The sequence below is a fragment of the Gossypium raimondii genome, chromosome 13, assembly GCF_025698545.1.
Source record: "Gossypium raimondii isolate GPD5lz chromosome 13, ASM2569854v1, whole genome shotgun sequence".
NCBI classification, from domain to species: domain Eukaryota; kingdom Viridiplantae; phylum Streptophyta; class Magnoliopsida; order Malvales; family Malvaceae; genus Gossypium; species Gossypium raimondii.
In genome coordinates, this window is record NC_068577.1 from 36,741,733 (window position 1) to 36,754,645 (window position 12,913).

At 33.3% G+C, this 12,913-nt stretch overlaps 1 protein-coding gene across 1 annotated transcript; it reads left to right on the forward strand.

The window, feature by feature from the left end:
- Positions 1 to 3,187: 3,187 nt before the first annotated feature.
- On the forward strand, positions 3,188 to 6,159 carry LOC105784339 (hypothetical protein). The gene is made up of 3 exons (XM_012610196.2): positions 3,188 to 3,582; positions 5,013 to 5,250; positions 5,331 to 6,159. The coding sequence occupies exons 1-3, from the start codon at positions 3,304 to 3,306 to the stop codon at positions 5,738 to 5,740; spliced, it is 927 nt and encodes a 308-aa protein (XP_012465650.1). The 5' UTR covers positions 3,188 to 3,303; the 3' UTR covers positions 5,741 to 6,159.
- The last annotated feature ends 6,754 nt before the right edge of the window (positions 6,160 to 12,913 follow it).

The window sequence follows — 12,913 nt, forward strand, 5'->3', positions numbered from 1 at the left end:
AACCCCTAACCCCTAAATCCCCTAAACCCCTAAATCCCTAACCCTTAACCCTTAACCCTTTAACCTCAATCCCAAACCCTAATCCACATATACCCCCTACTCCTTAAAATACCATGTATCCAAAAAATTCCCTAAAACTTTAATAATCATAAAATACTAATTAATCTAAACCCTAACCCGATCCCGAATCTCTAAACCTTAAATTACTAACTCTTAACCCTAAACCCCAAACCCCAAACCCTAACCCTTAACGACTAACCCCTAAACATTATTTAATATATAAATTAAAAAATACTAAATAATCTAAATCCTAAACCCTAACTCGACCTCGAATCACTAACCCCTAACCCTAAACATTATTTAATATATAAATTAAAAACACTAATTAATTTAAATCCTAAACCTAACCCTAAACATTATTTAATATATAAATTAAAAATACTAATTAATCTAAATCCTAAACCCTAACTCGACCCCAAATCACTAACCCCTAACCCCTAAACATTATTTAATATATAAATTAAAAAACACTAATTAATCTAAATCCTAAACCCTAACCCCTAAACATTATTTAATATATAAATTAAAATACACTAATTAATCTAAACCCTAAACTCTAACCTAACACCAAATCCATAAACCCTAAACTTCTAACTTTTAACCTCTAACCCCTAACCACTAACCCATAAACCTTAAATCACAACCCTTAAATTAGAATCCCTAATCCATAATCCCTAATTCCATAATCTATAAACCTTAAAATTGTAACTCTTAAACCGGCCCAAAATCCTAAATTAACCATATATATACCCTAAACTATAATGATAATTAAATTAAATATTTTAAAATTAATACTATCGTATCTTTTACAGTTATATTTGAAATTATTTAATATATATAAAATTAAAATCAATCAATTATGTACCAAAAAATTTTTAAAATTATTTTAAACAATAGTATTTTTATTTCTCCATTTTTAACAAATATTTTTCTATATTTTTTATTTCAAATTATTTCTACGTGTCATTATTTCAAATTTATCCATTTTTAACAAATATTCAATTAAAAATAAATTGGATTTTAGTTAATATAAATAAACAAATTACATAGCAAATAGACAGATAAAATGTTTTTGCGGCGCTTTTTCAAAAACGCCGCTAAAGATCTGAGTACTAGCGGCGCTTTTCTATAAACGCCGCTAAAGATTTGAGTATGCGGTGATTTTGGAAAAACGCCGATAAAGATCTGAGCATTAGCAGCGCTTCTACAGAAACGCCGCTAAATATCTGAGCATTACCGGCGCTTTTCCAAAAACGCCGCTAAAGACCTGAGCATTAGCGGCGCTTATCAAAAAACGCCGCCAAAGATCTGAGCATTAGCGGCGCTTTTACAAAAACGCCGCTAAAGATCTGGGAATTAGCGGCGCTTTTTTTTAAAACGCCGCTAAATCCCCGAAAGTTTGAAAACGATGCAGTTGGTCTTAGGTTTTTTGCCGCTAATGCACATTTTTAGCGGCAATTTTTTTGAAGCGCCGCTAATGCTCGATCTTTAGCGGCGTTTTACATAATGCGCCGCTAATGCTCGATTTTTAGCGGCATTTTCTGTTCAAACGCCGCTAAAAATACCGCTAAAAGCCTGTTTTGGTGTAGTGTCATCATAGGTTCTTAGTTATATGCACAATGAAATATTACACTAATATAAAATTAAAATAATTTTCGCATATTTATAATATTTTATACTATTAATATTTTAATAATTTATGCATTATATTCATATTGTATTAATATAAATAATGCTTGTCAAAATTTTAATGATTTATTTAACTATTTCATCGTTAGATGAATGTAATGCAACTATATATTGATTATAATAAGTAAATTGAATGTGAAATTAGAGATTTGAGTTGCATAGGCCTTGCAGTTATAATCACGAGTTTATTTGCAAGAAATTCACCTATTAATAAATATCTATATACAAATTATATTTTATTAATTAAATTTCAATTTTATTTTTAAGAATAATTTAAATCCAATTATTATGGATGCAAAATAATTTCAATTTTGATGATGCATGCTCTATTTAAATTCCATCCTCAATATGTATAGCGTTATAAACATGCAATATTGTAGGTTTATACTTGGGAATATGCTATGAAAGTGTAGGTTTTATTTTGGTCGCGTGAATTTTTCATTAAGATAAAACAAGATTTTTGTGACTATTGGAGGAGAAAGAAAAGTTTGGTCCACTATATATTTCATTTTTTTGTCTCACTTTGGATTTTTCTTCTTTCAATTTTGTATCATTAATTTAATCTTCTCTGCTACAATATCTTTAATTTTTGAATTATTTGTATATAAATATCTTAAATTTAATATTAAAAATTCGATACCTCTTAAATAAGATTTTCAATTCGGTCTTATGAATAAAGAAAATAATACTAAAAAAAAAAATTTGTCTCAAAAAGTTAAGTGTAACCCAATTTAAATCCGAAACACTTGTAACTTTTGAATGCCCAAACCAGAGGGAAAGAGAAAACGAGACTAAATATATGGAGGTATTGGTGTCCATGCTAAGTTAAAAGGCTATTTAGGAATGGGCGTTTCCGGCGAAAAACAACGAATTTAAGAAACATGATTGCATTTAAATATGAATAAACTGGGAATTTATTATAAAAAATAAAATGATATAAATTATTAAAAGGAAATAAAGTTTATAATATATGGAAATTACTTGTTTAAAAGTGAAAAACAAGCTTGGATATCTGAATAAAAGACTAAAATTAGATTGTAGAATTTAAGTAATTTTATATTTTTAAGAAAATTGTCAGAAAACAATTAAATAATCATAAATGATTCTGTTAATGGGTATTGATTTATAGGTATTAATTAAAATTATTTAATTATCATTTTAAAAGAAACGCGTTTAGTGTATTATTTTACTAAAAAATAAATATAATTTTTTTAAATAAACTCATTTCCATGATTTTTGAGATGTATTCAAGCTGATAAAATTAATATGCATAAAAAAATATATTTTATTATTGATAAATGTTGAGCACGTTACAACCGAATGTGCAAACTGAATGTGCGACTGCGAACCAACAAGAATACCAACAATATGTATGTTATTAAAGCTGATGTGGCATTAATGTTAGGTAATATATATACATGCCTTCCTCGTGTTGGATATTTTGTGCAAGAGCCTTTTCTTCTGTTGTTGTTGTTGTTTTTCTTTCTTTCTCTCTCTTTCTCCTTCTTCTTCATTTTTAGTTTAGTTTTTCAATTGTGGTTAGAAAAGGAGATTATGGGTAAGCTCATAGAAGAGAAGGCTCTTGATCAGAAATTGAATGGCCATCAGCATCGTGATCGTGATCATGCTCGTCAAAAACCTGGGCTTAATAATAATTATAATAATAAAAGCCTTGAAGAGAAAGTTTCAGAGTTTTTGTACAATGATTTTGCAGAATCAGATGGTAATTGGGTTAATGATGCAACAACCGATGGCTATGGTTCAGATGGTAATGAATCCAATGATTCTATCCAACACACCCTTTACTGGGAATCCCAGCAGGCCTTGCTTCAGGTACATTTCTATCTCTCTTTTATCATCATACAATTTAAATAATTTCTTTTTAATCAGATTGTTGTTAATGTAAAGAAATTATGGTGAATATCGTCATCTATGAATGTTAAAACCAAAATCTAATTAAACTCTTTCATATTCTACTCACACTCTCTTCTTCAATACAAATTAATCATGAAATTGAATATAAATAGATAAATAAATAGTAGGATGAGTCTGAATTAAATTATAAATTTTAAAAAAATCGAATTATAAATTATAATGTTTGAAAGTAGTGAAATAATATTAAGTGTGAAAATGAAAATATTGCATTTTAGTGTGGGGCCTTTTTTTCAAAAATGATATCATGATATTATTTTCCTGGTAATGGTTTCAAGTGATGAAAAATCTGACATAGCAGACAAATAAAGGAGTAGCTTTCAATTCATAGGAATAAATATCTACGAACCACGAAAATATATACGACCCTTAATTGACTTCCATTAAAAGCTTGATTTTCTTTTCTCTTATTTTTCTAATTACTGATGATCTAAATTATTAAATTTGTGGTTGGATTATGGTGTGCTTGTTTTTCAAATGAATGATTCTAATTAATTCACATGTTTGGTTACACATGTGATTTTTTCTTTTCCCATTTTATGAATGGATGACATTCTTTTATTCATTCAACTCCAGCCTTATAATTAACTAATTTATATATGTAATGCTGTATATAAAGTTTGAACTGATAAAACCATTGTTGTTATTTAGGTTAAAATTTTTGGTCAATTTTAGTATTTATATTTTTGAATTTTAAAATTTTAGTCTTAATCCAAATAACATGTAAGTTGTTGATTTAGTCATTATTCTCCAATTTGATCATTTTAGCCTTTACATTTGAAATAAAAATTCTAGTTCTAATTGATATGGTACTCATCAAATCCATTAATTAAAATCACATGTTTTTTTATATAAATAATATGTGAAAACAAAAAACTGACATGACGTTATACATGTGATTATATGTTTGTCGTACAAGATTTTAAAAATAGTAGAATTTAACCGTTACCATTTGATTAAGATTGAAATTATAAAATTAAATACTAAGAATGGCTAAATTAGACAATAATTATTGAGAGAGGGAGGGAAGGATTGACGGGGTTGAACTCATGTCACCTAAGTTGGAAGCAAAGTCTTGGCTATAATTAAAAAGTGGGTATGAGAATAAATAAAGTTGTCAGAGATGTTGGATTCAAATAATAAAATTATTTAGGGTGAAGCAGTGGTATTAGTATCTTATTTTGATTTCTCTGAATTTAAATGATTACATATGGATGCTAAAACAAAAAATTCCTAGCTTTGCATTAGATTTCATTTCTTGAAAGTTGCATGAAGATGTCATGTTAAAAATCGAATATCGGATTCAGTCTGAAATTAGAGTTGCCTTGCAGGAAATACTAGAGCGTTATATGTTAATAGGTTCCAAGTTACGGCAAGAAGTTAATGGAATAATAGAGGAGGCCAAAGAGACGGAGTTTTGTAGCTGCATTAATCAATATCAAACCTTAAGCTTTGCTATTGGTTGCATCAACTGCTTGCGCAAGAGAGTTATAAATCTGCTTTGTCACAAAGGCCTTAAGGCCACTCTCTGTGTTTCTAAGTGGAAACACACCAAAAACTATCCTGCAGGTTTGGTTTTCTTTAAATTATTCGTGTCGTGTTTATGTTGTTTTTCGTGTGAAACTGAAGATTCAGGATTTATTCATTAGGGTCACATGAATACATCGAGGTGATGGCAAGCACACAAGGGCGAAAGAAGCAAATCCCACTCGTAATCGAATTGGAATTCAGGGACCAATTCGAGATCGCGAAAGCATGCGACGAGTACATGAAACTGGTAGACAAATTACCGTTGTGTTACGTAGGCAAAACTGAGTACCTCAACCCTATCGTGGGAGTGATGTGCGATGCTGCCAAAAGGTCAATGGAGGAGAAGAAACTGCATATGGGTCCTTGGAGAAAGCGAAGCTTCATGCAGATGAAATGGTCTAGTACTTCCGAGCGACGATCCCTTAACGACGAACCTTCGAGGCAACTACTTCATCAATCTTGCTCAAAATCTTCCAAACCTGCTGCCGCAGGAATCATTTCCAAACGAAAACTTGACAATTCTTGCTGATACAGATGCTGGGGGATGCATTTTTGGTCTCATGATTCAGTGATTCCATAGTTTCCAACCTAATGAATACTATAATGTACGATCAATGGCAAATGTTAGTGATAAATATATGAAACCGCAAAATAATGATTGCTATATAAATAATTGAGACGAGCCCCGAGTATTTTTGTACTATGAGAGAGAGAGAGAGAGAGAGAGAGAGAGAGAGACCATCTATTAGAAATTTTGTTATGGAAAGCAAGATCCAAGTCCAGTGCTGCTCAATGGGGCACCAACTTTGTATCTCGAGAGACATTAAAGTGTGAATATAGGGTCATGTAGCCATAAGAAGCTGGAATTGGATAATTGTACCGGCATTTATGTAAACAGTTTGATTCACAGCCAAGTTTTGCAATAATACCATCTGCATTGCTTATTAAGTGTATAGGCTACACTACAATCTAACATGGTTCTTTCATCTGTAACATAATCTATCTTCCAGTCTCTCATTTGCAACTCTCCCATTACTCATATGATACCTCCCTTTTACTATTAAAAAAAAAAAAAAAGATAGTTCAATTTTCTTTTATAGGTACCTTTGTATTTATCCAAGAAATAGCAAAGCTGTGTAGAACTTAGTTTTCGGTATCTACTAAGTCTATGTTTGGAGTAGAGGTGAAGAAGGGAAAGTAAAGAAACGGATAACCTTTTCCCTCATTTGGATAGACATCATAAGTTAGGCTAAGAAAAGCAAAGAAAGTTGAGTTAATTTTTTTTTTATGTACACCAATTTGAGGGAAAGCTAAGGAAAGCAAAGTAAAATAAATTTTAAGATTGCCCTTTCTTTTATAAATAATCCTATGAAAATATTATAATTATAAAAATTGATTATAATTAATCTTTTTTCCTTTCCACTATTTATCCAAAACAAAACTATTAAAATTACTAACGTTCCTTCCGTTCACTAAATTTCAATTATGCAAATAATATAATAAATAATTATTTACTTTATTTAGCTTTCCACTCTTCTACTTTCTTTTCCTTTACTACTTTTAATCTGAATATAATGTAAGGGATGAATTGACAAAATGTGAATTTTGAAAAATAATATTTAAATATTACCTATTCGTATTCTTACCTTAAAATCGTACATTTCACCTTCGACTGCCGATATATCAAGAAACCCATTTTACTTTTTTTTTCATTGGCTCCAAATGCTCCAATATTTTGATTTGTTCTTTTTTAGGATTTTTGCCTTTAGTGCACTTATTTTGTTATTACCTACTCGTAAATTTCAAATTACTGTTAGAGCTATTATTGTAGTCAGTTAGTTAGTTAAGTAGTTAGCTAATGACTGCTCGTGTTAGTTAATGTCAATTATAGTAGTTTACTTCTCTATTACTATAAGTAAGCAATAATTGATGTTCTGTAAAGTAAGCTTTTCTTGAATTCAATATTATCATTATGTTTGTTATCTTAACATGGTATCAAAGGTTTTCTAGAAATTGTTTCGTGTATTTTTTGTGAGTTTATGGCTTTTCCTTCTAGCCCTTCTAATATGCACTTTGCCACTCCTACAATGGCGTCGAATCCTGTTGATGGGGTTGTTGATAGTCGTTTTTTTTCAACCAAGAAAATTTCTGTGTTACTAGATGATAATAACTATTTGTTATGGTATCAACAGATTCTTTTGGCGCTTAAAACCTATAGACTGCAACATTTTCTTGAATCTTGCACAGTTGCTCCTCCTCGACAGATTATGGATGCAAGTGGAGCTCTTTAGGAGAATCCAGAATTTGCTAGGTTTGAGCAACAAGATTGTGCTCTAGCCTCGTGGCTGTTATCTTCTGTGAGCACGGGTGTTTTGCCTCATCTGATTGGTCTGGATTCCAGTGCTTAAATCTGGAATGCCATCGTTGCTCTGTACGGTAGCAAGACTACTTCCAGGTTGATGTCTTATAGACGTGCCTTACATTCTTAACGTAAATGAGATCTATTTATGAAGGATTTTCTTATGAAGATCAAGAACTATTGTGACAGTCTAGCTAGCTTTGGGGAGATTATCAGTGACCATGAACATGTCACGACCATTCTTAATGGTTTGCCACCGGAATATGAGTCATTCATCACAATTGTCGCTGCTAGTCAGGTTCCATATACTGTTCAAGGAGTAACTACCATTCTTCTTGATGCTGAAACAAGACAACAGGTTGTGGTGTGCAAGGCTCCTAGTTCAGCTAACTTGGTATCTAGTCAAGCACCAACTGTTGTAAATGAAACTGTGTCCACACCAGTGTATCACCACTCTTCTAATACTCGGGGCCGTGGGCGTGGTCGCTCGTATGGATCGAGAGTTCAGTGTCAATTATGTGGAAAGCCAGGTCATCTTGTTGATCGATGTTACCATCATTTTGATGCTTCATACAAAAGTATTGGTTACAGACCTCCACTGGCTCCTCAAGCCAATCTAAGTATGTTTGGGCCTGACTATTCCACTTCACCTTGGATGACTCTTGCAATTACTGTCAATCAGAGTGCTCCATCAGGTTGGTATTGCCCACTTACTCAATGTTCTAACTGGACTAATCCGTTTCTTCATACCTTTCCACAGCTTGGTAGCATGTCTACTTTAGCATCCGCTCCAACGCCACAGTCTCAGGCCTTTGTTACAATTCCAGCAACGGTGGCAGATAATGCCTGGTATCCTGACTCCGGAGCTACTCACCACCTGACATATTCAGGGTTAGCGTTAAGTGAAAACCTACCTTATAATGGTCCAGGTAAAGTTTATGTGGGCAATGGCTCAGCTCTTACTGTCATGTCCATGGGTCAGTCTTCTTTGATCACTCAGTCACGACCTTTACTTATGAAGTCCTTGCTGCATGTTCCTGAAATAACTAAGAACCTTCTTTCTGTATCAAAATTTACAAAGGATAATAACGTGATGTTTGAGTTTTATCCTACACAGTGTCAAGTTCGTGATCTAAAGACTAAGTAGGTTCTTCTTGCTGGTTTTGTACGTGATGGATTATAAAAATTACATTCTAGTGGTTCTGGCTCAAAGATGCTCTCTGCTCAATGTTTGACTGCTAGTACTATGATACCCCTTGATGTTTGGCATTATAGATTATGGCATCCTTGTAATGCTATGCTTAAGAAAGCCTTGACTCAATGTAATATTCCTGTTGTCACAAATAAACATGCTACTTGTTGTACTGCTTATCATTTAGGGAAAGAACATAAGCAACATTTTTCGCATTCTGACTCTGAATATACTGCTCCATTGCAACTTGTGGCTGCTAATGTCTAGGGACCTGCTCCAGTTGCATCAAATGGATTTCGCTACTATGTTGCTTTTACAGATGCTTACTCGAGATACACATGGTTATATTTTCTATGAAAGAAGTTAGATGTTCGTAGTGTATTTACTGTGTTTCATAGATAGGCTGAAAGACTTCTGGGGTGCAAGCTTAAAGTTCTGCAGACTGATGGTGGAGGTGAATTTCAAGCTTTGAATGGTTACCTGTTACAACATGGTATTGTTCAATGTATCACCTGCCCATATACGTCACAAAAAAATGGTTTGGTGGAACGCAAACACAGACAAATCATTGAAACTGGCCTTTCTATGATGGCTCATGCTGGTCTACCCACCACCTACTAGAATGATGCATTCTGCAGTGCAGTTTTTTTGGTGAACCGGTTACCTTCTTCTCCATTAGGAGTATCACCCTATGAAAAACTGTTTCGAGAGCGTCCCAACTACACATTTTTAAGGGTATTTGGCTGTTTATGTTTCCCTAATCTTCGGCCATACAATACTTCAAAGCTGCAGTATCGGTTAAGCCCATGCATTTTTCTTAGGTATTCTCCGTTTCATAAAGGCTATCGGTGTCAGGCAGTTGATGGTAGGGTTTATATCTCACGTCATGTCACATTTCATGAATGTGAGTTCCCATTTAAGCAAAGTCACTCCAGGTCACTAGCTTCTCAACCTGCCTTCTCTTCTTCTAGCTTTAAGCTGCTGGTTCTACATTCAGGTTCGAATGCTTTAGTCTCACCAGTGTCTCATGGTCTTTCAGCCCCGAGGCTCAGTCCAGTGAACTCTATGTCTAATGGTCCGTCTTTAAGCAACAGCTCGCAATAGTCACCCTCGACTAATTCTTCAGCTCCTACTGTATCCCCTATTTTACCAGTTAATTCGCATGCCATGGTGAAAAGAAGCAAAGCTGGTATTTTCAGACCAAAAGTAAACCTGAGTACTGTTAGTTGTGCTCCCACTGAGTGTCCTACTAACATTCACGATGCCATGCAACATGCCTGCTGGAAAACAGCTGTTTATGATGAGTTACAGGCTCTTCTTCACAACAAGATCTGAGAACTTTGTCCGCTACCTACTAACAGGAAGATCATAGGATGCAAATGGCTTTTTAAAGTCAAAAAGTGAGCTGATGGCACTATAGAGAGGTACAAGGCGCGTTTGGTAGCAAAGGGCTTCTCCCAACATCCTGGTTTTAACTTTCGAGACACGTTTAGTCCAGTTGTTAAGGCAACAACCATAAGAATTGTTCTAGCGGTTGCGGTTATGAAGGGATGGTCTCTGAGACAAGTTGACGTGAATAATGCATTTTTTTAACTAGGATCTCACAAAAGAAATATATATGGCTCAACCACCCGGTTTTGAAGTTGAAGGTGCATCCACCCCTACGCCTATGGTGAGCACTCCAAAACTAACTGTATCCGATGGTCACTCATTGCTTGTTGATGGCTCGTTATATCAGAGTACGGTTAGTATGCTTCAATATTTGTGCGTTACACGTCCAGACTTAGCTTTTTGTGTAAACAAACTAAGTCAATACATGAATTCCCCCAGTGATGATCATTGGAAAGCAGTCAAATGTGTCCTGCGTTATCTTATTGGGACTATGGATCATGGTTTGTTTTTGTTAAGAGGATAGTTTAAGTTGGAGTGTTACTCAGATGCTGATTAGGTGGCTTCAGTTGAAGATAAGCGTTCCACCATGGGGTATGTGATTTATCTTGGCTTCAATCCTGTTGCATGGTGCTCCAAAAAGTAACCTGTTGTGTCTAGATCATCTGCTGAAGCTGGGTATCGTAGCTTAGCTAACTGTGTTGCTGAACTGTTATTGATCAAGCAGCTACTAGAAGAAATCGGGGTGTTAGTATATCAGACACCAGTTGTCTGGTGTGATAATACTTCTACTGTTTCCATGGCTGCCAATCCAACTCATCACGCTCGCATGAAGCACGTAGAAATTGATCATCATTTCATCCGGGAGAAGGTGACTGCAGGTGTTCTACAAGTTAATTTTGTTCCATCCACAAGACAGATTGTTGATGTACTAACAAAACCTATACCTCCAAAACAGTTTACGAATCTTCGACAAGATCTACAAGTTAGGGATTGTAAGATTCAAACAAGACCAGGAGAATTTAGAGCTATTATTGTAGTCAGTTAGTTAGTTAAGTAGTTAGCTAATGGCTGCTCGTGTTAGTTAATATTAGTTACAGTAGTTTACTTCTCTATTATTATAAGTAAGCAATAATTGTTGTCTTGTAAAGTAAGCTTTTCTTGAATTCAATATTATTAGTATGTTTGTTATCTTAACAATTACTTGAAGAAATAAATGTTTCCAAATGATTATTTCTATGAATGTCCTCAATGATTGTTGCATGTAAAGTAAAATATATAAGCAAATATTGACTCACTTATTACCTAATTTTAGCTAATATTAAGTTGCATTAACCAACAAGTGTTGGGTGCGATGATAAGACACATTGCAATCCCAAGTGGAGACGCAAGTTCGAACATTGGGATGACATCGTTGGGAAAGGCAACGATGAACCCCAAACACGACCTTAAAATAGACATGAAGAATGCAAAATAAATATTAAGTTGCATTACAAGTATTGGTTGTAATATAAGAAGGCAACTGATATTTGTAGATAATCTAAATGGTTTATAATCCATGGGGTCTAATTGAGCAAATAACTCATGTTAGGGCTATTATGTCGTCTACAAGTCCAATTTGGGAGATAGCTTGTATTGACTATTGAAGTTGGATTGACTCTTGGAAATAGAGATATAGATGTGATTATTTAGATTTACAAGACACAAAACATGGCCCAAGTTGAATTGGTCCTAGATCCATTTATGGGTTGATTCACTTGTGACATTCATAGTGTGACTTGCCTAAATATTAAATAAGTGAATGGCCATACGTGCATGACTTATGTACTTATGCATGATATAGTTTAACTCACAATAGTGGAATCATAGCTTAATTAAAAAAGTAAATGGTATCCTTTAAAATATATTATATGGTTTATGAAAATGGAATATGGTCATGGATAATTTGTTTGATACATGATTTAATCATTTTGATATAAGTAAGGACCATTTTCATTGTGTGAAATATAATGATGGGCATGAGATAAAAATGGATTGATTTAGGTGAACTGATCTTACCTAAAAGGATCATGAATACGCTATAAGGTAACACATATATGACAAGGTCATTGGATAAAAAGCTTGATATAAATATTTTTATAGTGGCATGTAATTAAGAGTTTAGTCTTGATACCTTTAGTAATGTTATCTTTGATCTATAAAGCTTTTGAAATAACAGTTTTAAGACTAATTTTCTATTTTATCCCTTAAGTCATTTATGTTAGAAAATAAAAGAAATATATTAGAAAATGATTTCAAGTCCAAAAAATAATAATTCAAAAACAGTTATTTTAATTGACTTTAATCATGTCTTTTGTTCTTGAGTTAACCAAATGCCTTTGAACATGTTTTAAACACATATTAAGTCATCCTAGGCATTTTTATAGTACGTATTGATACACTATTGATGGTAATGATACCTTAAGAGTTCAGTAGCCATAGTATTATCTAGAGAAGTAAAGTGTTGATACTTGTTCTTTAGGTATTAGTACCTAACCCAAAACTATTGATATTGACTTCATGGTATTGATACCCTTGTGTTTCTAATAGCTACTATTTTAGAAGTATCAATACCAAATATTGTAGGGGGACTTTAATGTGAGAATTAAATGCTATAAATGGCTAGTTTTACTCTCCCAACAACCCTAAATGGCTAAAAGTCAAAGAGAAACCTTAAATAGTGTCTAATAATACTGTAATAAAATCAAAAGAACAAATTTCAA

Excerpts from the sequence above, each read along its gene's own strand:
- LOC105784339 (XM_012610196.2), top strand. The coding sequence starts at position 3,304 with ATGGGTAAGCTCATAGAAGAGAAGGCTCTTGATCAGAAATTGAATGGC. Across the intron at positions 3,583-5,012 it reads CCCAGCAGGCCTTGCTTCAG|GAAATACTAGAGCGTTATAT; the intron begins GTACATTTCTAT and ends GTTGCCTTGCAG. Across the intron at positions 5,251-5,330 it reads CACCAAAAACTATCCTGCAG|GGTCACATGAATACATCGAG; the intron begins GTTTGGTTTTCT and ends TTTATTCATTAG.